At 45.3% G+C, this 25,736-nt stretch overlaps 2 protein-coding genes across 8 annotated transcripts in view; both read left to right on the forward strand.

The window, feature by feature from the left end:
* Positions 1-7,387: 7,387 nt before the first annotated feature.
* The window catches only part of tefu (Serine/threonine-protein kinase tefu), a 1,084,056-nt gene continuing 1,065,707 nt past the window's right edge, over positions 7,388-25,736 (forward strand). For all 7 annotated transcript variants that reach the window (XM_070538252.1, XM_070538256.1, XM_070538258.1 and 4 more), the window contains exon 1: positions 7,388-7,569. In XM_070538252.1, the coding sequence (XP_070394353.1) occupies positions 7,501-7,569 (69 nt within the window). In that variant the 5' untranslated portion in view covers positions 7,388-7,500. The remainder of the gene's footprint in view (positions 7,570-25,736) is intronic.
* LOC135917932 (uncharacterized) lies at positions 11,483-12,172 on the forward strand. The gene has a single exon (XM_065451573.1). It carries the CDS (start codon positions 11,483-11,485, stop codon positions 12,170-12,172), a length of 690 nt encoding a protein of 229 aa, XP_065307645.1.

Below are 25,736 nucleotides of genomic sequence, written 5' to 3' on the forward strand. Positions count from 1 at the left end.
CTAGAAGGAAGTAATATCGGGTTTAATCTCTCATACAAACAGGCAGGTACAGTAATAGAGCAGCAACTCCCAGGTTTATTTTATGCGGACAACATTGTGTTGCTCGCAAACAAGCAAAGTGATTTGCAACGTCTGGCTAATATCTGTGGACAGGAAGGCAACAATTTAGGTTTGAAATTTAGTGTTAGAAAATCAGGTGTTATTGTATTCAATGAAAACAGTGAACAGACAGTGGAGATACAGGGCCAAGAAATACCTCGGGTAACAGAATATAAATACCTTGGTATATGGATAAACGAAGGCAACGGATATATGGAAACACAAGAAAAAAGCATAACAGTCAAGGGGAAGAGAAATGCAGCCATAATGAAGCACAGAGCGCTATGGGGATACAATAAGTACGAGGTCCTCCGAGGTATGTGGAAAGGGGTAATGGTTCCAGGACTTACTTTTGGAAATGCGGTTGTTTGCTTTAAATCAGGGGTACAATCAGGACTCGACGGGAACCAAAGGTCAGTGGGTCGCCTCGCATTGGGCGCTCACGGGAAGACTACAAATGAAGCTGTGCAAGGGGATATGGGCTGGACTAGTTTTGAAGTGAGGGAAGCTCGCAGTAAAATTGAGTATGAAGAACGGCTGAGGAATATGGAGGAAAGTAAATGGGCTGGGAGAGTGTTCAGGTATTTGTACAGGCAAAACATTGATTCACAGTGGAGGAAAAGAACTAGGAAGCTTACCAGCGAGTATGCGGCCTGTGGGGTGGGCAACACAGCAACAAAGAAGGTCAAGCGGAAAGTCAGAGAGGCTGAATTAATCTCATGGGTGGCGGCAATGGAAAAGAAACCTGCCATGAGTAACTACTTAAGGGGAAAAAACGAAATTAGGAAAGAAACCATTTATGATAACTCAAAGGGAAGCTCATTACTTTTCGAAGCGAGATCGGGATGCCTTAGAACACGCACCTATAAAGCGAGATATAAGAAGGAAGAAGAAGCATGTGCTTGCTGCGGTAAAGCTAGGGAAACGACGGAGCATATTTTATTAGAATGTGAAGACGTCTATCCAGCGGTCGATTTAGGCACCACTGGCCTCCTTGAAGCCCTTGGGTTCAGCGGGAGCAGTGGTAAAGCAAACAGGTCCACAATAGACATCAGTAAGAGGCGATTGGAGGATTGGTGGAAGAAAAGTAGGGAAACGACAAAGGACGGAGACGTACAAAAGCACAGTTCGCAATAGGGTATCAGAAAATTTGGACGTGGTAGTTCATAGTGTTTTTTTTTTTTTTCATTGGTTAACCTAGGTAGGATATTAGGCAGCATAGTAGCAAGAGCTTGGTGGCGCAAGCCACCGCCCCGTTCCAAAGGGGACGCTCATAACATCCATCCATCCATCCATCCATCCAGCCTTCACTGATAAGATGGGAGAAAAGAAAGGTTACAGAGGCAAAAATTGTCACATTGTCACTCAGATGTATTCCCTAATGCAATGCCTAAAAGATTTTTTCTTGTTGGACAAGAGGATCAGGGTAAGGCTCATGACTAATGAGCATTCTATTGCACAGATGAAGGGATTAACCAAACAAGCCCTGCGAAGTCAAGGAAGATTCATACAATGGAAACTTGGCATTTGCTTGAGAGTGGCATGCATGGACCTGCAAACCCACACCGGTCATATTAGCGTGCATCTCACATCTATAACATAATGCAGGTTCCTGCAATGAACCTACATTATGTTTGTAAACAAGTTGCGAGGAACATTTGCGCAAACCTGGTACCTCGCATAGCGCCATCACAAGAAGCAATACTAAATAGCAACTTAGCAAACTAGCTGGAAGAAATTTAAGAAAATTTCTTGGTCTTCAAGACAGCCAAGCTTTAGAACAAAATTGAGCCAAAGTAGAACTATGAGCGGCTGGGCCACGTTCTGCAATATTTGTCTTCATAGTTTACATTGGGGTTGCTCAACATGTTCCTTTAGAACAGTGGCGAGCAGGTGCTCAAGCAAGTCGCGATTCGCTAGCCGCCAAAATCCGATAAACAAGGGAACAGTATGAACATGCAAGACAAGAAACAGTAGAGGTAAATGCGACATCGAGTGCCATGTAAAAATTGCAACAGCTCACTTACTTAGGCAATATCTGCAACAGCAATCCTACGAAGGATGAAACATTTTTTTTTTTTTTTCGCGATCGATGCACAACACTAAGCGGCAACTGCAGCAACAAGCATTTGGAACGAGTTTAAACGTTTTTACCATAAGAGCAAAAAGTTCTGCCAAACTGAGAGCCCACATATGCTCCATTCACATTAGTAAATTCAACAAACAAGAGCAACGGCACTGAAAAACGTAACAGGAGCTGCACAAGACCAAACTACCAACCATAAACGCGCTCCAAGGCTTAAAGAAACGAGCTGCTCCAGCGTTGCGCCCAAGTGTGGCTCGAGATTGCAAGCTCGAACACCATCCGGTTCTTCCAGCGCAACTAACTAGAACAACATTCTATCACACAACACAGTAAGAAACCGTAAAATTGTGTTTTAGCTAAGCTGAAAAGCTGACGCAGCTCCAGCAGCGCGAGCAAAACTATAAACCGGAACACGCCATACTTGTTTAAACAACGTCATCATAACTGTGACATCACTTCCGTGCGTGGCAGTTAGCCCCGGATGGATGGGTGGATGGATGATTGTGGCTCAACCCTTTGAATCGGGCGGCGGCGACGCGCGCCACCTATGTATTTACTCCTTTACTTCTGCGTTGATATTGTCCACCAATCAGATAGCCTCCGTTTAGTTATTTCTCCCTGTTCAAAGTCTATTCTACTTTCACTGTCTTTAAAACCCAAGGCTTTGAATAGTTCCCCGTTAGATTCAACTGCAGGGTGAAGTTGTTTACAAGCAAGTATCAGCTAGGTGTTCCGCCGTTTCCTCCTCCTCTCTACACGCCTCGCATACCAAATCTATCTCCTGGTATCTGGCTCGGTACGTTTTAGTCCTCAGTACACCTGTCCTGGCTTCGAACAACAATGAGCTTCCCTTAGAGTTATCATAAATATTTTCTTTGGCTATTTCTTGCTTAAACGTCCTGTATGTCTCCAATGCCGATTTGGTTTGCATCTCTGTACTCCACATACCCCTCTCTGCCTCCTTAACCTTTTTCTTGACAGATGATTCTTTACTTGTTCCCCCGCTACTGCCCAAGTATTTGCTTGTCAATTTTCTAGTTCGCTTCCTCCACCTCGTGTCAACATTCCTCGTGTATAAGTAACTGAAAACCTCATTTCCTAGCCCACCGAATTTCCCCCATTTTTCTCAATCGCTCCTCAAAGGCTATCTTGCTACTAGCCTCTCTGCCCTCGAAAGAAGACCATCCCAGATCCCCCTGCACTCCAAGATTTGGTGTCTTGCCATGTGCTCCCAGAGCGAGCCTACCCACCCTACGTTGCCTAATTTCCAACTGTTGCCGGGTCTCTGTTCTAATACATAGAACCGCATTGGCAAAAGTCAGGCCTGGTACCATTACCCCCTTCCATATCCCTCGTACTACCTCGTACCTATTGTAGTTCCACAGTGCCCTACTCTTCATAATCGCTGCACTTCTGTTACCTTTAGTCGTTAGATATTTTTCGTACTCTGTCAGATGCTCAATGGCATTATTTATCCACACCCCAAGGTACTTGTATTTATCGACTATCTCCAGTGTGGCCTCCTGTATCTTATGCTCGCCGCAACTGTTATCATTAAAAATCATGACTGCTGATTTTTCTCTGATAAACTTCAAGCCTAATCTGTCTCCTTCTGTACCACATATGTCCATTAATTCCTGTAGATCTTCTGCATTGTCAGCCATTAATACAATATCATCCGCGTACATCAGTCCTGGTAATGACTGTTCAATCAATTTTCCTTGCTTGAGAAATGATAGGTTGAAGCCGAGTCCGCTTTGCTGTATTTTGGCCTCTAGACCTTGTAGATACAGCATAAACATCAGAGGCGACAATGGGCACCCCTGCCTAAGCCCCCGCCGAATCATTACAGGCTCCGAAACCTGCTTTTCCCATTGTATAATCACCCGCGGTTACCTTTATAGATATCTTTTAAGAAATTGGTTACTCCATCTTGCACTCCTAAAGTTTCCAGAATGCCCCACAAGCCCTCTTGAAGTACACTGTCATAGGCTCCCTTGATGTCCAAAAAAGCCAGCCATAGGGGTCTGTGTTCCTTTTCAGCTATTTCAATGCACTGTGTTAGCGAGAACAGATTGCCTTCTAGCCTCCTATGCTTCCGGAACCCATTTTGTAGCTCTCCAAGTACCCCCTCGTTCTCTACCCATGCCTGCAGTCTGTCCTTTATAATCTGCATAACCACCCTGTAAACCCCGAGAAAGAGGAATGGCGCCCTCTTGCGAGTGACGTCACGGCCAGGACGCCGCTCGCTCCGGCTCGCTCGGCTGCCGCGCGCGCTCGTTCCCTTCGTGTATGCTTGGGGTATAGGTGGCTCGAGCCGTACGTATTGAAGAATAAGTCGGCTTCTTTCAGCTGCAATACCTTAACCACAGTTTCTTCTTCAAAAGCGTGTGAGTCGAGAAACTTTGCGACTTGGATATCGCAAGCTAAGTAGCGTTAAAGGGGTCTACAAGTTTTTGCAATGCATATATGCGCCGTGTCTATCGGTAAATTTTGACTAAAAAAAGAATATCTGCAAATTCAACGCGCGAAGTTGTGTATGATGCTTCGCTAAACACTTAACATTCCTTTAGTATTTAGCTATGAGAGGTATTGCATTTTACGTGGAAGAAAAATTTGGTAATTGGCGTCAACATGTTATCCGATGTTAGAAAGACACTGCCCAGCGAAGCTGTCATCATGATTCCTATTACTCTGGTGTGTTGTTCTATTCAAATATGGCCATTCATTAATGCGTGAAAAAATAGTTAGGCGCGCATTTCTTATGAAAATGTTTGCTACTACTTTCATCCCCCTCTGAAACAGGCCTCCAAAAAACGAATTGCTCATGGCTGCTAACACGACGGCGTGATATGTAGAGTATTTACATAGTTAATTCACAAACACCATAGTAGCAAGAGAGAAAAGTTTCGTTGTTTAGATCGACAGCCACTCAATTGAAAGTGATGAAATGTATCATAGTGGCCCTCAGTAGCCTTTATGGACAATATATGGCACACCCCTGATCACGTAACGGTAGCAATAGACTGTCCGTATGGCGAGGCACGCTATGTTCGCGAAACCCATCAGTTCACTTCAACTTCGAATTAAAACCATAAAGCATTTTTTACAGCGCCAACTGGAATGGCTAAAGTATTCTCGAGCTACTACTACGCAGCTTAGATTGCCTACAAAAGGAAAATTCAAGCACCTTTTGACTCACCGTGTCTCGATCCAGCGTTATTTAATTATACAAACGGATAACTATTCGCTTCGTCGGTACATAAAAGAGAACCTTGCAGGCTATAATTTAAGTTTGCTCCAATCCAATCGCAAACATTCATAAAGAAAGCACCACAAGCCTTGCATATACTTTCACTTGATTTCTGACCCTCCACAGGGGGAATTTCGATATCTTCAATATGTCCCATACTACTAGTCATTGACGCTTCGACTGCTTTCTGGCTGTAGCTATGCGGTCCAGCAGGCATACTTCACTAAAAAAATTGGGCCGAGCAGCCTGTGTCAGTTTGCCAAACAGATTCGTCATGTATATTCCTCAAGCAACAAGCACCAGTAAATTTCTCAAGTGAGTTTGATTTGATTTGAATTTCCATTTACACACACACATGTACAGAGGAGTGGTAAATGGAGGTGGATGAGGGAAAAAAGCCGCACAGACGCGGCTTGAGGTAATCTCACCCTCTTAGGTACAATATGGCTGCATGGGGTAACACATCAAGCGCCATATAAATTACATTTATATAGTGGCCTTAAAACATTGCAGTTATACAATATATGAAAGCACAGTGAAATATTTCCACGATAACAATGCAAAACACACTGCGGCATTTAAATAAATAAATGATATACACTTGGTAACATAGACAAAAAAAGAGGAACATAACATGCATTATTAATCATTAACAAACGCGCTCTAAAGGGGTGAGTTGAACGTGTAGCACGGAAAGGGGAATATATATTGGTACATTCCTATTTGTACTCTGTAAATAGCTGTAAGCCTTCATTAACTTTACTTCAAATTTCCGCCGCTTAAAAAAAAATAAACACGTGAAGAACCTCCTAATGTTGACAAGCAGTTAAAGAAGCAAGTGAGGCGTGTAGAGTCTAAGCTCCAGTATTAGTTAAGTCACCGTGCTACTGCCGAGCGTTTCTGTGAGGAAATGCAAAAATTCGATATTATACCATGAACTACTCGTCGTGAGCAAACCTGTTTTAGCGGAATAAAATCAACGTAACTGCTGTAGAAGTCATATATAGCCAGCTTTGTGACATACTTGTTGCACCGCAGCAGGTATGGTATCATAACTGGATTCCTATAGGCTATGCTTCTGCGATTGTCTATCCGCGTATGAAAAACCCGCAATGGGCTGGTCTGCGTCGCTTCGGCTGGCACTGTAGCGTTGCCTTCGAGAGCTGCATTGTTGTCTAAGAAATTAGCTCTTTGAATAAATGTTCGCAAAGGAAGACGTCGTAAAAATATATTTCAGGCGACCACCATAAGTATACAAGCAGAGAGAACGAGGGCGAACAAACGAAAACACCGCAGAAAGCGCCCGTACAACGCACGAACTGTAGCAGACGACAGGCGCGAGTCCGTGCCCTGACGTCACGCGAGCGGCGCTCGCAGCGCCACTCGCGTTCGTTCTCGGGGCTACTTCTACCACGCGCGTGTCACCAGTTTACGCCTTTTACGGCCCACAGCGCAGCAGCGCCAGATTTCCCTCTACACTCTTAAAACGGTTGCACCCTTTGGGGTGTATATTTGTCCCATAACAATAATCGTCATCTGCCTTGCTTGCGTTTCCTTTCCTGAAAACTCGGCGCTCGCTACTTTCCTGTCGAGAATGCTGCGTCACACTGATAACGCGCATGCCGTTCGTGACTGGGAAGTACCGGGCTCGCAGCGTTAAAGAAAGGAAACGCGGGCAACACGGATGACGATTATAGTTGTGGGACAAGATACGCCCCAAAGGGTGTAAATTTTTCTAAGAAATACATGTAGGTAATGTATAGTGAGAAGACCGTCGCGGCGTCACGGGCATTTGGTAACGACGGGTTGCGCAAAAAGGGATTACCGTAATCGTATGTGAAAATGTATATATAAATAAAAATGGCTATATTGGCTACAAATTTGTTTTGCTCTTTTTTGTGTTTGGCTACATTTGGGCTACCATTTCTCTAGCTTTGGGCTACGCCGCCTTGTCCAACCTGGCAACACTGATCCACGTCAGTCGCCCGCGGTTTTATGTGTCAAACATCCACGCATCCACCGTTTGCCTTCTGCATTTCGCCGATGACTGGCGTCGCCCAGCATGGGAGGCTCCTACGATCTACATAGCATCGTTCGCAACCTGCGCTCAAACAAGGTCATGGACCGCAAAGTACGTGCCTGCGAGAAGGAACCTAACTATTGTTGCGGATTTGCATGCTGCGCGGGAAACATGCCGTGGCTGGAAGAATGAAATAATGATTCTACAGTGGGCAGTAATGTTGAACCCTTTTAACTAACGACGAACGCTCAGCCTATGTCTTTTTGTCTTTTAAGTAGTGCCGTCAAGTAATTAATGACAGAGCTTCATTACTTCTCACCTTACGGTTCTTTTTTGGTATTTATAGCGAGTAGGTACAGCGGTGAACAAACCACAAAACGGCGGATTAACAAGTGAAATGCTCGTGTTTCGTTGGCCGTATATTTTTGCCTTGGCAAACTTGTAAGATGATGTGGCACTTGCGAAAATATGGACCACTTCTTGCATGTTCGCCAGAATGTTTCTATTCCACGCGATTGGTTAAAGAATTTTGGCGTTGACCAGCAGTTTCCTTTCATGAATACACCACCGATTTATAAGCACCTTCGAGCGCATGCGTCATGCCCAACTACCGCGCGTGATAAGCTCGTTCGGGAGGCGTGGGTGGTGTGCTTGCTGCAGGTTGGCCTGCATGTCTCCCAAAAAGCCTTGCGTGGCCCAGATGGTGATGTCTGCGTACAGTGCGTGTTGTACCCCGGGAACGGCCTCCACCTGTGACCAAAATGCACGTCCGAAATTGCTCTCTCTACAGTATGGTCCAATCCCGGTACAACCTGAGATTAGAGCCCTCAGACTTTTCTTCAACCAACACCGCCGGTCCGACACACTAGGGAAGGTGGGGGCCAGGTGGGGGCCAGGTGGGCTGCATGGTCTGCCAGGTTTCCAACAAGCGGGGGGGTCTCGCATGCAAAGATGCCCTGCAGCTGGCCAATGCATTTGTGACTAGTCAAATCTTGTATTTGACTCCATTCCGCAAGCATGAGGAGAATGCCCTTGAGGTCATCCTCCGAAAGATAGTTAACCGGTCCTCGATCTCCTGGTCAGCACCTCTAACCAGTGCCTTCTGGGCCTGGGGATGGTGAATACGTTTTGGGAGCTCAAGGAAGCTCATCTTACCAACCAAATTACACGTCTTCCTCAGACACTATCGGGTCGCATCATCCTTGCATGTTTACACCTCCAACCTCTCAAACAGAAGAGCGTGTATGTACGCCCCAAGAATGGCGCTATGCCCTAGACGTGCGCCCTCTTCCCCAGAACATGACACGCACATACCATGATGGCAGACGCCTGGCTCGGGTGGAGGGCCTGGCTTGCCATTATGACTCCAAACCAGGCATTTTCTACGTGGACCCCTCCAGACCACACCATAAGGGATGGTTTATGGCCACGGTGGTCTAGAAGGCAAAACAGTTAACGGCCTTAGCTTTCACGCTAGTGACATAACATATGCGGAGGGATTCGCCATTGCATTGGCTGCATCTGATTCTCGCACTCAACTATCATTACTGACTTGTGAGGGGCCTGTTGGAACTACAAACACAGTCAGATTCCATTCCTGGCCTATGGTATCCTTCAATCTAGCTTCCCAACCAGGGATCCCCACCCCCGATACATTGTTTGGGCTCCTGCTCACGTGGGATTAGAGGGAAATGAGGCAGCAGATGCTGCTGCCCACGCGCTTTCTCACCGGGCTCCTTTCTTCTCTGATCCCGCCGATCAGGACTCCAACCTCAACCCAATCTACTCATTTACAGAAATTACAGCCTATTGTAAATCCGGCCACAAACTATATCCCCACCTGCGTAGAGGCCTTTAAAAGGAGGCGGGACGCCTCCTGCTCCCCCTCTTTACCAACACTATGCTGTGCCCGGTGGCTGTCAAATATTTCGATCCGGCCTTTACCAGAGCTTGCCCGCACTGTGCGGAAAAGTCCTCAGACCTCTACCACATGGTGTCAGCTTGCCCATCCAACCGTGCTTCCTCCACCCCCCCTCATTACCCAACCCTACCCGGTAGGCTGCTCTGCTTGGCTGCTCAGACCTACGGGCCCAAAAGGCCCTAGTTGAGTGCTCTCTGGCGGCGGCTACCGCCACTGGGGTCCTGTACTCGGGACTCCACCTAGTGTTTGTTAGGGGCGACCCCTTCAGGGTCATCTCGAGCATACCTCCTTGTACTTTTTGCACAACCGCTGAAAGTTTTTCGCTACCACCACTACCCATTGGTGTGTCCGTGAAAATACTTTTCTTAAATGCCTGCCCATTTGCTCCCCAATAAGACCGTGGTCCACTGTTGCTGCACCTAGTCATCTTATGCCTGTTGTGGCTAGAGCAACCAACCTACACCACAGATGCCACCCGTGACGGACAATGCTTTTCTACCACTCGCCACCAAGTGGACGAAAAAAAAATGGGTGACGAACCACCACAACAGCTTGATCCGTTCGCATACAAACTTCGCCTGTGTGTCACTGGCGAAGCTTGGGAAAACCAGCGTACCAAATTATTTTGTTGCTCTAGACCTTGCAGGTCGAGCAATAAGCAGTGTATTTAAACGCATTTTTCTCAACGGAGATGCTGTCATTTGTGTGGTGCTAAGCCCTTATTCCCAACCCAAGTCTCTTCTGCCGAGATTCGACTCTGCAGCCGGAGTCAAAGCGATCCTGTGTCGAACAGTCCAGGCTTACTTCGCCGTGAAGCAAATTATGCACTCCACATGGACGCAAATTACCGCGGCACACAATCACAGTCTCACTGTTAGTTGGCTTACACTGTCCACCACAAGGTGTCTTAACCCGCCACCTCCCAGCTTCGAAGGAAGAACATAGAGGATGGACAACTTTACCTGGGCGCTGCTGCAGCTCCTTGACCGCACCTTGCCTTTTGCATGACGTGCTATAAAATACTTGACATGACCCCATAAGCAATGCTTCCGCAAACTGTGAACAACTATTGGAAAAGGGGTACCCCTCAATGATCTACGGTATTGGCATCACTGGGCTGGCATTGAAAACATAGAAGCAGATGATGGAAATAAACAGTTGACAGTAGCATTCGGCCTCCATTGTCAGCTCCCTGTGTGTATTTCCAAATTTTCTTGTGCTGTTTTCCAGTCAGAATGATAGGCCAACTAGCTGAACAGTCAGTCCTCTGGAAGGAATTTTGAGGTGGTAGCATATTTAGCAACATTACAGGTGGCCAGCCTAACAGGCCATTGAATTTTTGATAGATTACGTGGACACGTGAGCTCGCCTTTCAGACACATGTCTAGTGTGTGTGTCAGCGCATTCCAGGCTTTCATATAGCCAAACGCAAAAAGAAGTGTGAGCCTTCTCATTTAGTGTTGAAAAAGTCCGTCAGTACCTGTATGGCATTTCTTTCCCTGTTTATATGGTTCATAAACCACTACTGGGATTGCAGGGTGCTGACAAGCCCTTTCCAGTGCAAGCATTGCCAGTCAGATGGTTCTACTTACAAGCTTATGTACAAGCCTCACCTATACTGCTAATGCCCTCAGTAAATTACTATTGCCAGCAAAACCTGCCAGAAGATGCTGAAGCTTTATTGCTTAATAGTATCTTGGACTGTTGTCACCAGCTGTTGTGGAACAGGCTACAAAAAAAATTATTCACTCTCAAGTCATGTAGTTCTAGCAATCCTGCAAGGGGAGTGTTGTATCTGTGCAACGTTTATCAAGCGTATTGTCTCTTGTCACTGTGCGTTGCGTATCTGATGCACGCAGTCACTGTTCACATGTGCTATTGTATTGCTAGCCAATCGCATGCCTCGGCTGCACCCATGCTCCCTTTATAAGGTGAAGCCACTGAATCATTGCTGTCTGTTATGTTCGTGTTGCTGTCCGAATAAATGCTTGACTTCACGGCATCTCTGGCCAACATGGCGACGAGGATAAGATCGTTCGGGCAGAGGCGATGACCAAGCCTGAGGAAATGGCAATGACGCCACGGCAAGCGAGGACATCAGTGATGACCACCACCCTGGGATCTTTGGCCGAGTTCTGCCCAGACTCTGGCAATATCGACGTCTACCTGGAAAGGTTCGACCTGTATGGAACCACCAATGAAATAGACGCAAGTAAGAAGTTGCAAGTCTGCTTAACAATCCTGGGTGAAAAGGCTTACGTGACTCTGCTTAGCCTGCTGCTGCCGAAGAAACCAACAGAAGTCAAGTACAAAGAAGCTACAGAAGCTCTCCGAAAGCACTATGCTCCAAAACGGTCAGTCGTTACCAAACGGTATCACTTTTACCAGCAAAAGCAAGAGCCGGACGAAAGCCTAAAACAGTTCATCGTCGAGCTGAAAAAACTGGCTGCGACGTGCTCGTTTGGAAGCTTTTTGGAAGAAGCACTCTGGGATCGACTGATTGCTGGAATCGGGACGGATTCGATTCGATGCCGTCTTCTTGCCCTGTCAGACGACGAAGCCACCTGGGAGCGAGTATGCAAAATTGCCACAGCCTTGGCAACTGCCCAGAAAGACGCCCAAGAAATGCTACCGCAGGGGTCAACCGCCAGTCCGGCCGACGTTTACTGGCACTGGGAGCCCACCACACAAGGCAGGCGACACGCGACGAAGACCGCTAGCAACGAGCAGCGTGCCCCCCCAAAACGGTCCAAGGAAGCAACGTGGGAAAGGCATTGTTTGTGCCTGTCATAGATGCTGTGGACTGCACGTGCCAGTGAGTTGTCCTTTTCTCAAAAGTACCTGCTTCAAATGCTCGAAGCCAGGGCATGTAGCGAAAATGTGCAAAGCAAAACAAAGGTCATGCACAAAGTTGAGGAGACCTTGCCGTCAACAGACCTGCTTACTGTTAGTACGACTAACCAAGTTCATAGCTCTCCGCCTATTGTGCTTAAAGTAAAAGTAAACGGCAAGGAGATTCTGATGGAACTAGCCACGGGAGCAGCTGTGACCATAATGTCTGAGACTTTGATGAAAATTTTCCAAACTACCCCTGTTCCACAGACGACGTGCATCTAGGAGTGTATGATGGCACTGCACTCAAAGTGAAAGGCGCAGCAAACGTCAATGTATCTCATCAGAACCGAAGCTACGATCTGCCTCTGATAGTTGCAAAGCAAGAAAATGAAGCCCGCATGCCAACGCTTTTAGGTCGTGATTGGATGACCACACTAAAAGTTGACCTGCAGAATGCTGTTCAGCAGTTGCAACGTGACGTGGATAACGTACAGGAGGGCAGGCAGATGGTAGCAGCAGAAGCTGAAAAGAAGTTGAAACAGTTGTATGGTGATGTGTTTGAGCCAGGCTATGGTTCTATCAAAGGATTCACTGGTAATATCCGAATGAAAACCGATGTGCATCCAACTTTTTGTAAGGCGAGACCAGTACCATGCGAACAAGTGGAGAATGAATTGCATCACCTTGAGAAAGCTGGTGTGGTGTACAGAGTCGGGCACAGTGATTGGGCTACACCGCTAGTTATTGTGCCAAAGAAAACAGGAAAAGAAATTAGGATATGTGGGGATTACAGAGTCACGGTCAATCGAGATCTTGAACTTGACCACTATCCATTGCCTCTGCCAGAGGACATATTCGCGTCACTGGTTGGAGGGACCGTGTTCACCTTAATGGATTTGTCGAAGGCTCACCTACAGCTTGAGCTTGAAGAGGAGGCACAGCAACTGCTCACGGTGAATACACATATGGGACTTTTCAGGTTCCGGCGATTGTCGTACAGACATGATTGCCGTCCTGACATGAAAGTTAATACATCACATGCTTGTACTGCACTGTCATCCAGCTTCAAATGATGGTATAGACTGTCAAGAACACAATCAAAAACAGTATTCTTCTGGACCCAGATTTAAAGGTTCTTATTTCAGTACAGAACCACACCATATGAGGTCACAGGCAGAGGACCATGTGAAATGTTCATAGAAAGCATATTTAAGACACCTTTGGATGTTCTATCCCCAAGTCAGTGCTGCTGAGACAGCTCTAACCAGAAGCTACAGGGTGACTGAGGGTGCCATTCATCTCCACTGCTGAATTGAAAAGAAATTTGTGGATACCGGCATGTGTCATCAGCTCTAGTCTGGCATAGGCCACCTATGTCCTCCAATCTGGGTGAGCCACTGGACCACTGGACTTCCTACTGCACAAAATGTCCACTGCAGAATTGAAAAGAACTTTTGTCAAGTGGGTACCGGCATGTGTCATCAGCTCTAGTCTGGCATAGGCCACCTATGTCCTCCAATCTGGGCGAGCCACTGGACCACTGGACTTCCTACTGCACAAAACGTAGACAACCATCCGTGAACTGTGCGACACACTCAACTGGCTGTGCCTGCAAACTAGTGGCACAGAAGTGACTATAGGGAATGGGTCATGCAACTCCAAGCAGCAGCCAAAAGCTCGAACCTCTTTGATATTTAGAAAAACTTTTTGTGCGCAAAACAAACAGGGACAAAGAAAAGGAGCAACACAAGGAGGAGCGCTTACATACGAGAGAAATTGTGGAAGCTCACTGGATTGCAAAACTAAAGGAAAAATGCATCAGTCATCCCTCTGTTTCATTGTTAGATAAAGAGAACTTGCTCCTGTCATCATATCTTTAACGCATTTTATCTTAAGTGCGTGTTTTATGCGCTTTGCTGTTTTTATGTTGACTGGGTAGCGCTGATACGAGGCATTTTATCACAACTGTTATATGTGCTATTAGCGTGTTTGGTTGAATGGATCATGCAGATGTGTGGGTATTTAAGCAGGTGGTTCTTCGAAAATAAAACCACTTGTTAGAAAAGAAAGCGCTTGTCCTTGTGTTGCTCTTTTCTTTGTCCCTGTTTGTTTTGTGCACAAAATGCTGAATCGGTTCCAACTAGGCCGACTCACAGTTATGCTCTCCGATTTCTTTTCAAGTATTGTGGGCATGAACACTAGGTCCAAAAAAATGCATTCCCAATATGGGCAAAGATCTACAAAGCAGTTTTTTTTGTCTGCTTGAGTGCCATTGAATTCTGTCTTTAAGACAGAAATGATATACACCACGCTACAATTGGCCAGGGGGCGTAGTGACCTTGTAGCCTCTCCTGCACCACTCTGATGAATAGCTTCGTGAAGCTAACATGCATCCCTTGGAAAGACCTGCGATGACAGCAGGGTGAGACATGTTTGCCAGATTAAGTGTTGCTGGTTGTTTCACTGTCGCTGTCACTGATGATGGGAGCAAGTAACTCCTAGAAAAGGGTGTTCTACGGTATTTTCCCGCGGACTCCGGCAACTGCCACCGTCGTTTGACAGATGCTCCAGCTAATTATTGTATCATCCTAGGAACCAAGACCAGTTTGACTTACGTGTGACAATCATTATCTGCGAATGTCCCCACCTTTCTGTGTGTTCACTAAACAAAAGTGTGGGAGTGAGTGTATGACCCTCACCCTCAACGTGAGTTCATTGACGCCTTTGAATGCTCCGATTGAACGAAGGTGGGACGGCAAATTTCCCTGGCCTAGGGATTTCATTTCATTTCATTTGTTGAAGCCTTAAAGGCCCGGAGGCTTTACATAAGGCAGGGGCAAACAAAGTGTGAGGAACTCATCACGCAAGAGAGGGAAAAAGAGGAAGAAAAGATAGACGAAGAATGGCAAAGGACACAACGCTTAGGAAGGAACTGAGCAAGCGGCACTATCATCAAAATCACTGTGTAAAAAAAAAGAAAAAAAGGCTACTAAATACAACAAAATACATACTACATAAATACTACTAAATACATACAATGCATGAGAATGAATCACTAACAATTAATCACTTAAGAGGGGTCAAGTAGCAAACACATTTTAAACAAAACAGTCTAGGTGAGGTGGATTGTTAATTTCTCATAGAAAGTCGTGTGGTCTGCGGTAGAAACAATACAGTCGGGAAGAGTGTTCCACAGCGCTGTTGAATTTGGAAAAAAAGAATCCTTCATCGAAGACATGCGGCACTGAATGTGCGTGATAGGACAGCTGTGGTTGAGGCGGGGAGAGATTCCAGGCGGGGTTTGTAGTCGAGGGTGTCTGGCTGTTGGGTGATAGTAGAAAGAGTGAAGCATGCAGAGACGCGAGATGATACGACGTGATTGAAGACTGGGAAGATCGAGTGTGCGTTTTAGTTCAGTTATGCTGGTTTTACTTGAGTAGTTTGACATGATAAAGTGTGCAGCACGATTCTGAATGGTTTCCGATTTGTAGGTGAGATATGCTTGTGAGGGGTGCCAGATAGATGATGCGTACTCCAGTTTCGGCCGAACGTATGTCTGATAAGCAAGTTTTTTAATAGCGGTCGATGCAGCTTCAGATTGCGACGTAGAAAACCGAGTGTGCGCGAGGCGTTTGCGCATATTGTTTCAATGTGAGTAACCCATGATTAATGACGATGTCAAGTGAACATGTAGATACTAATAGAAGTCTGTTCATGGTATTTTAGTTGAGTTTATGTGGTATGCGTAATTTGTGATGCTGCGCTTATGGGAAAAGGGCATACATTGCCACTTAAGGTTAAGAGGCATGAACCATTTTTCGCACTATGAAACGATAGTGCCTTTTTGTTGGTCAATGGATCACCAGGGTTAATTGATGGCGTTGTAATGACGAATTCTGGTTTTTGTGCTACATGGCAGGTCATTGATATAGATTGAAAATAACAGGGGGGATAAGCCTGCTTCCTGGGGGACACCGGATGTAACATCAGAAAGGTGTGAGCCGTAAGAGTTAGTGGATGTGTATTGTATGCGACCTTTTAAGAAATGTTCAATCCAAGTAATCAGTGACGGGGGGGGGGGATTCCAAGAGTAGATAATTTGGCAAGTAGGTGATTGTGGGGGACGCAGTCGAGGGCCTTCAAAAAGTTTAAGAAGATGGTGTCAATTTGTAGGTGATCATTCATGTGTTGCAAGATTTCATCGGCGAATTCAGAGAGCTGAGTTTCGCAGGATAATAGTTTTCTAAAACCATGCTGGTATGAATAGAAGTTAATTGATTCAAGGTAGTTTATTGATTGGTTGCTATGGTATGTTCCAGCAGTTTAGACGGGATACTGGTTGGAGAAATTGGACCATAGTTACATGCTTTTGTTCGATCACCAGATTTATGGACGGGGATGACCTTAGCTTTTTTCTAATCGTGGGGAACTTCTCCAGTACTGATTGTTTGTTGGAAAAGTAAGCTTAGTATTGTGCTTGACAGGGAACTGGTGTTTTTAAGTAATTTGCTGCTGATTTGATCACAACCAGCCGAGGAGGATAATTTTAGAGCCTGTATTAGCCCAGCTATTCCATCAGCGTTAATCTGGATATCGGGCATTGTGGTTAGCGAGCGGTATGGTAATTTGTTAGAACTGAAGTTTATAGCAGGGGAAAATACTGATGTGAAGAAGTTAAGGGCTGTAGCATATTGTCACGTGGTAGTGACAATATGCTACAGCCCTGCTGACCCGCATGCCTTCCACAAAGTTCTACACCATTCGCGTCAAGTGATGCAATCAGATAACATAACGTTCAGCGACAACAGACAGCAGATAGAAGCATCGATAACGTTCCAGAAACTTCGGTACATACAGGCGCGTCCCATGCTGTGCGATTACTTTTGTTAGGCTGCGAAACGTGGTTGCCCGATAAAGATAAGTATACGTGTCAATATTTTGCAGTTTGAGTTAGTACATTGTCGTCGTTTGATAGCTGGAGCTGAGTTTGGCGTTTAGGCGGGGAGATAATCTAAAAGAATTTACGAGGGCTAGACTGAGGGATTGATAAGAGGTCAGTTGAAAAAAATTAGTTTTTGGAAGCTTTCAATTCCTTAATCTATTTATTGACACTTAGTTCGTACCTATCCCAAGCTCTGCCGTTATTAGTTAACTTTGCTGTCCGATAATGGCGTTTTTTCTTATTAAGTAGACATTTTAGGTGTTGCGTATACCACTGGTTATATTTGTTGGTATATATAAGGATAGTAGGGATATATATGTTTTTAAAGTTTAGCATAGTGTTTTTATATAATTCCCAATTGTTGACCGAGCGAGCAGAGTATGACTGTCGAAAATCTTCGTAGAAAAGTGCAAGTTCGTGGTTAAATGCGTTGAAGTTTGCTTTCTTGTAATCGGTGATTAATTTTTGCATGGGGGCTTTCTTTTTTATTGGCAATGAAATGCTGATATCAAGTACGCTGTGGTCGCTAAAGCCAGGGAACAAACTCACATTTTTTTGTTTTCCGGGCTAGATGTTAACAAGAGATCCTGGGTGTTGTTGCCCAGTTGAGCATGTTATTGTTTGGTGGAGGTTAAAGTCTAGAGTTAATTCACAAAACTGTTTGGGTTCACTAAAGGGTGTTTTGTTGGGTACTGAAAGTAGTGGCCAATTGATGCTGGGATGATTAAAGTTTCTATAAAGGAAGATAGGTGCAGCGGCCATATCTTTTTTTATTTGTTCTGAAGAAAGGCATAAGAAATAGCAAAATGAGGTTTACTGTCTGGTGGATGGTAATACCTGTGTCACACGGGCACATTTGGAAGGCCTTTCAATCGACGACCTTTGAAATGCCACAACTCTACCCACTCAAAGGAGTTGTCATGCTGCTACATGGCACTTTTGAAAGGCCATTGAGTGGTTCAGGCGTGTCTCACAAAATTGTGTGGCGCTGCAGATCTTTATTATCGTTTTCATGTTGCGAAAAGTTAAACAACATTAAAACCACTTAAAAGCACTATAATTTCTTTTGTTTGTTTATACATAAAAAAAGGCACATGGAGTAGAGGGAGAGTGTGCTAGACAACATGGAGGAAGAAATGAACACAAGCACGTCGCTGTTGTTGAGAGTATGTGCAGTTTGCACATATCAAGTGGCAAAAATACTTCATTGATCAATTAATAACACTCATATATAGTATTTTTAGAGCATTGTGGTTTGATTTGTTCTTTCTAACCGTGAGTATGAGTGCACTGTGAACGAGAGGGCATGTTCGCGCTGTTTCCACTTTCATTGCTCAAAGGCCGCCGAGATTTCGATAGAGTTGTAGGGTGCTCCGGGGACGTATTCTGAAACGTTCGCCGCGGCGAACTTTTCGCACTGGCCACGCCTCCGCCGTTGCGGCGCGCGCTGAATGGCTGCTTTGACAAAACCGGAAATTCACTTGCGCCACCCGAATTTCCGGTTTTGTCAAAGCAGCCATTCAGCGCGCGCCGCTACGGCGGAGGCGTGGCCAGTGCGAAAAGTTCGCCGCGGCGAACGTTTCAGAATACGTCCCCCGTTGACTCGATAGACTATTGACTCGGCGGCCTTCGAAACCGCCCGTGTAGCAGCTCGAACTTGACCTTTGAGTCAACTAACTATTGGTTGGAAGGCCTTCCAAACGTCCATGTGACACGTCAGGGTGTCTACCAACCGGGAAAACCGGGAATTCTCAGGGAATTTGAACAGTCTGGAAAAACTCAGGGAAAACTCAGGGAATTTGTGCTTCTATCAGGGAAAATTAGCTGTAACTTTATTGAAAGGGAACGAAAGTCGTGTTAATGCTGTCTCCAGTAACAGAAGAATCGCAACGAATCGTCATTGACGCCGTGTCATCGGCACGATGTATTGCCAGAGTAGTTAACGACCGATTTTCTAGACGCCCGATTTTTCGGACATGCCCGATAATTTGCACGGTTTTGCGGCACCACCACGTACTCCATATAGTCAATGTATATTGCCCTGACTGCAGGTCTGAAATGGCATTAATCAAAGCCGCCACCGCCGCTATTTTGATTATCTCGCCGCCTCGAACCGGCACTAACGCAGGCAGATCCGCTGGCAGCCCTAACCACCACCGCGGCAACGTTAGGCCTAGCTGCTTCTATGTTCGCTATTAAGCTTCTTGCCGTGCGGTGCCGTGTTTTTCATTGAAAGAATTCGCCGCTATCACCAATGGCACCGACTCCACCTTTGTAATCCTCGCGATTGGCTTTGAAGCTCGCAGAGCACAGCGCGTTGCTTAATGCCAGTCTCCAAAAGTTAGCTTCGCCTCAGTACATTAGTGTTAGGCGGTGAAGCATAACAAGCGTGGGAAGGGGGCAATTGTAACGGGACACAGTATGTATTCCTTAATTACACGTGCGTGCACACCGTCTCCTGTCACAGTACAAGCCCTGATATGCCTAATAAGCGTACTGGCAGGCCTTCAGAGCTTTTTCAGACGTGCCTGTGGTAATTTTAGCCCTTAAAGGCAGTTAAAGACATGCATTAATTTTTTTTAGACTGCCCGTTTTCTTTTCACTTTTTTTTTGCGGCCCCTCGGAAGTCCGAAAAATCAAATGTTGACTGTACAACTGACCAAGAGGATGCTTCAGATGATCCATGTGGTGAAAGCGTGGTAGAAGGAGGATGAGAACAGAAAGGACCGATGCACTGAGGAATTAACGGGAAAGGAAGGGTGCCGCCGCCTTTTTGAAGGAGCTTGAGCTAAAAAAACTAAGTGTTGGCTGACGCTGAGACACAAGTGTCCTTCGTCCAAACCAAAATAAATTGTTTAAGCAGTGAAACCCAACACTGAGATGTTGTGTACGGGCTGAGAGTATGTCAGGACAGTTGAGGTTGACTTCCCAGCTGCTGAGAGAGAACCTTAGTTGTGACAAAGTTCAGGACCTCATACAGATGAGCTTGCTATCAGTTGATAGAAATAGCTGATATTAAAAAATATTTACTTATGTATGCACCTCCTTTTCATTCGTATTTGAAAATGTTCGACTCAATTTGGAATGGGCATTACCATTTCTTTCGCTGTGCATTTTACTAACACCTTCCTTCTGTTTTCTTTTTAAATAAAATAGATATTACTCCTTACTATTCAAACTGGATTAAGTCATTTTTTTGTTTCAGCATGCTTACTAGAGAGTGACAGCATCGGGCAACGTGGTGTCAGCCTGTCTTGACATAAAACAAAGTTCTGGCTCATTCAGGGAATTTCGCAAAGGGGCTCAGGGAAAACCTGGAAAACTCAGGGAATTGGGAAATGTCAACTTGGTAGACACCCTGCACGTGTATAACAGATTCCAAACACTTTTTCGCCAATTGTACTGTGCAGGCTTACTTATATTACTTCGGTGTTGTCGTCATGATTTATCAGTGATGATGGTAAGCTGTCTCTAACGGCAATTAGTACACCTCCCCCTCGCCAGAGGAGATTTAAACAGACTTTTTGGGCTCCTCAATGTGCTTCAATTCAGTCATGCTAGACTGATGAGAGGTAACGTTCTCCTCTCTACATCTAGATATTGTAAATAAACCCAGTACTCCTTGTTCTCTATGACAACACATTCCTCCCTTCAACAATGTCTTTAGCATGGATGAGTCGGACGATGGCATGGGCCAGCTACCCCTTTTGATGTGCCTGACACAAACTCTTATAGCGAAATAATTAAAAAAAATCAAGCTTAATTCAGAAAAAACAAATTTTGTCTTATTAACCTAGAAATAGTGTGCTTTACTAAGCACTGTTCCTTACAGCCCCCAACTTTTTTTTATGTATATATAGGGACAGAAAATGCAAACAATAAGTCAACATGAACTGTTAAAATACCATTCTAGAAGCCACGCTTCGCTTGTACCAAGAAAATACTTGGTTTATTAGAAAATCGCATTTGCAGAGTCCGAAGTTCTCACTCAATTCAAATTGCCGACCTACGTGGAAGAAGTTGTGTCGTTGCAGATACCATTACTGCCCTTTGCTGCTGTCGGTCAGTAAAACGGCGGCCAACAGCTGTCTCTACGTTTTTTTTCTTTTAAAGTGAAGCTTTCGTTGCCTCTTCCTTCGACGTTTCCACTGCTGCTGCTGCCTTGCACACTGCGTCGGAGGTAGTAGGGGGAGGGTACTTGACAGCTCGCTACATTGGTGTGGGAGACAAGATAGGCGATGTCAACCACGTTTCTGTAGAGGGGAGCCACAATGACCTGTGGACGTCGTAATTAGCCGTGACCTCCCCCCCCCCCTCTCTAAAGCATTGCAGGAGCTGCGGCCGTGCTCACACTCAACAGCAACTACAGTCCAGGGAGGAGGTAGGAAGAATGTTGGAGAGGGAGTAGAAAGAGAGGAAGAGGCAGGGAATGGGTACAACTGGATCCCGCACCGATGCAGTCAGGAAGCGGGTGATTAATCTTACCCCTCTGTGCTTGAGGCAGTTCACCTGACATAACACGGAAAAAAGAAAACGCGTTGTTGAAAAGCATTGCTCGTTAGGGCTTTCTTTAGCAAAGGAATGAATTAATCAATGACATGTCTCTCTGTTTTGTGCCAAGAAAACTCGAATTAAGCATTGCAAAACCCTTCATAATTATCGCCAACATAGATGTCTTTTATGGCTTAGTCATCATCAATGTTAGCTTGCTAAGGTACATAGAAACCAATGAGCATGATGATCCACAATGTCTGTGGCTTGAGTTTCCTCATGCGTCACTGGGTACAGTTGCAAAGACCGGGGCAAAACCCGACATGGTACACCAGCCGGCAATAGACCCCAGTGGGTGCCTGTAGACAAGCGCAATGTAACCGTAGTCGCGTACAAGCACGATAACGCTACTTGCAAGAGGGTCAGCTTTTCTCTCGTACAAGTAATGACCATGCAGAAATCACAGGATGGTACATATGTACAGGTTGCCTACGATAAGAGGCAACGTTTGTGGCTTGTGTATCTAAATAGAAATGGTCACTTCACATTTAAGCATTGTAGTCATACCACGGATCGAACTCTGCGTGATGAGATGCTCCAGTTACGTAAGCGGAAATTAAGAACTTGTCTTGATCACACGATTGACAGACAGGCTGCAATAAGCCGCAAGAAATGGAGACGTCTCAATATGTCCTTAACCCTTTGAGGGTCAAATTATTTTGAAGAAAAATTTCCCAGGTGGTCAAATTACTTTATTGCAGATCTTGGATGTACAAGATGTATAAAGTCGGGAATAAATAGTAAAAAAAAATTAGGAACAGTATTTTCGTGTCGGCATCACTCAGAACTGCAAAATGTTCAATAGTATTTCAGAGTGTGGTACTCCTTGAAACACGAGTCTCCGCACAGCCGCAGAGAGCGAGAATACCTCACGAGCAGTGGTTATAAACAAGCTAAGAGCAGCCCCAATCAAGATAGAAATCAACTTCCACCGCGTCTTCAAGAAAGTGCAGACAAAGAGAAAAATGACGTTTCGCGAGCCTTCGTTGCGATCACGTGGCGAAATCGCAAAAGGGGTGTTGCCGCAGTCTGCACGACGCGCTGAAGCTAGAAGTCAATTCTGTTTATCTCTGCAAGAAGGTAGCACAAATTTCAAACGCTTCTTGTAAGTCCTAAGAGGTGGCAGCACCTCCCAGTAAGCATGCATCGTCATTATGGCGTGAAATTTCAAACGGAGGGTCGAAACCGTTCCCGTACGGCAAAGACCTTGCGGGACAGAAAACCGCCGTCGTACATGTACGGCAAAATCTGACAAAGAGTTAAATATTCAAAGTCTGCATGCCATTGCCCCAGACATAGATGTGGATGGCTCTATGCATCTCTCTATGCGTGCATTGATGCATCTCTCTATGTGCTCTATGTGGACAAACACAAGTGGTGCAGGCAAGGTAACATTTCAAATCGTGACTTTAGAATGCTGTCAACATTGCCGCTAAATGCCGTCAATGAATGCAAACAGCACAGAAAGCTTACGTAACATCAATTCTTACATTGTGTGGGATCTGCGTATTTTTCTTGTTTTTCAAGCATAAAAGCAATAGCACGGCCAGAAACCGAGTGAAGACACAGTCAACAGCATCCGAAGGCATCGTATGGATGCAGAATTTTCTTGTGCTTGCATAAATACTTCTTGTCACCTGAAGTCCACGTGGCAGCAGGCCCATTACCATGTGATTGCGAAACAACAACTAGTGCGCCTGGCTCAATCCAAATTAGCTCTTGCTACTTGCTCTCCTTTGTGACAGCAAGAAATAGATTGTAAACTCAGCCTTCGCTTGGTCCCATTTCACACAAAGTACAAAGCACCTAAGATCGGGCATGTGCCACAGTTTCGGAGGCCATTGAGCCACGAAAATGTTTTGATTTCTAGCTGTCAGATGGTGCCACTTTGTTTACTGCTGGCAGCATGAAGTGCATTTTTCTGGTGACGAGGGCACTTTTCAACTACATCTAGAACCATCTGGTTAAAACGTTCACCTCTTGGCACATTTTAGGTTTTTTGTAGTGATAACACTACTGCTCCAGGTACAAACTCTATCGCCTGGTTCCGTAAATCTGACTTTCAAGCTCAGCCAAGGTCAAACTGGAACGCGCAGAGCGCCGACAGCACTGAGCAGCGTCTGTATGTTTTCCCTAGTTAATCCCATCACATGTGGCATTGAGGGGCGACACCTGCAATGCTACTGGCACACTCGTCACGCCAGCCTCCCGAGACGCCTCCAGTGCAATGCTAAACCGTGCTATCGCTTTCAGTGCTTTGCCTCCAGGCAAAATGACAATTTTTTTTAATGGCTGTACTATTGCATTGATTCATACAAATATCAAACTTTGTTGCAAGTTTCTTTTTGTCGTTGCCGTGCCCATGTATATAGCTACCCACAGTGACATGCAACAGTATGACAGATTCTGTCTATTGAGTTGCTTGAATGTTGCATGCATGTAGTTGCATGTTTAATAGGAGCTTTGTGAGCCAGGAAAAACAATAGCAACACTATGCAATACAGAAACCAAGAAAACATGAGCGAGTGAAAACATTCTTGGACCCCCGCCGCATTCTCAAGGGTAATGTGAATCAGTTCTTTTAGCTAAGAATTGAATAGAATTAGACAAGTAGCACTTTCTTCTGTGGTATAATACAGTGAAATCATATTTATTATTATTAGTTGAGTACAAGTGAAAAAATGATATAGAGTAGTTTCTACGTCATTGGGCTAGTACTAGTATGTCCCGATGAAGTCATCGTGTGTAATCAGAGAAATCTCGACTGAGGAATACCAAATCTAACACCAAGCTGGATGCATTTTGTACACAAGTTGGTTCGTGGACTACCTGCATCAAGTTGTATCCTAACATAATTTCAAACATCATGTTAACATGTTTGTAATGTTGACTAGTGGCAATAAGGCATTCCCAATCTACTCCTGGCAGGTTAAAATCACCAAGGTTAAAATCACCAAGCAGAACAATTTTGTTTCTTTCATGCATGGACATATATATTCAGCCTCACTAACATATCTGGTGCAGCATCCAGAGGTCTATAAAAAGCGTGTAAGATAAAACTGTGACCCCAGCAAGAAATTTTAACATGCAGGCATTGAAGGTCAACAATGTCACCAGCAGAACAGCCTGAATGTTATCTTTAATTAAATTTGCCACACCACCAGAATATTTAATGCTGTTAGAATTAGATTAGGTAACATACAGGTTGGTAAGATAACAATTCATGTGAGATCATCTTCGATTTGAAACTAAAAGCGTGTTATAATATTTGTATTCTTATATGAATACGGTCCTAGAGAGCAGCAGGCAATGTGTCTTAACCAGAGCAGCTCAGGCAATCTGGAGCTCGCGCCTCCCGGACGACTGGCGATGTGTCTGCAGCGCCGGGCATTCCTTTTTACTACAATCGCCCCCCATAGGAAAAGGAGCCATCCTGGCGACTCATAGTGAACACAGAATCATGGGGTCGTAATACGGCTTCAGGCGTTGTACATGGATGGTTTCACGGCCACGACAGCGTTGGTCCGTAGGTGGCATGACAGGCTCGACAATATAGTTCACAGGCGATGCCTGCGCTACAACACGCTAGGGTCCTTGATACTAGGATACAAGCTTGGATGAGAGTCCAGCAGGAATGGCGAGAACGTAAAGCAACACAAGGGAGTCTGGAAGAAAGTGACAGTGTGGGTGGTCATCGTCACGTCGAGACTTTTGTTGCCATTGGTCGATGGCTGTAAAGGAACAGGCGAGCTGATGGCATTCCTCTGCGCGGCGGGCAGCTTCAGAGATGGGCGTACATTCGGATGAGTCGGGTCTGTACGGAAGAATGGTGTCGAGGGTATTCGAAGGTTCGTGGCCATACAAGAGGAAGAATGGGGAGAAGTTTGTGGTCGCCTGTGGTGCACTGTTGTAGGCGAACGTGATGAATGGCAAAAGGAGGTTCCAATCAGTGTGGTCAGAGATGACGTATTTGGAGAGCATGTTGCCAAGGGTGGCGGTTAAATCTTTCCGTCATACCATTAGTTTGAG

The sequence above is a fragment of the Dermacentor albipictus genome, chromosome 5 (genome assembly GCF_038994185.2).
Source record: "Dermacentor albipictus isolate Rhodes 1998 colony chromosome 5, USDA_Dalb.pri_finalv2, whole genome shotgun sequence".
Classification (NCBI taxonomy): Eukaryota; Metazoa; Arthropoda; class Arachnida; order Ixodida; family Ixodidae; genus Dermacentor; species Dermacentor albipictus.

Bases quoted from the DNA above. Each gene is read 5' to 3' on its own strand.
- LOC135917932 (XM_065451573.1), top strand. From the start codon at position 11,483: ATGACCACCACCCTGGGATCTTTGGCCGAGTTCTGCCCAGACTCTGGC.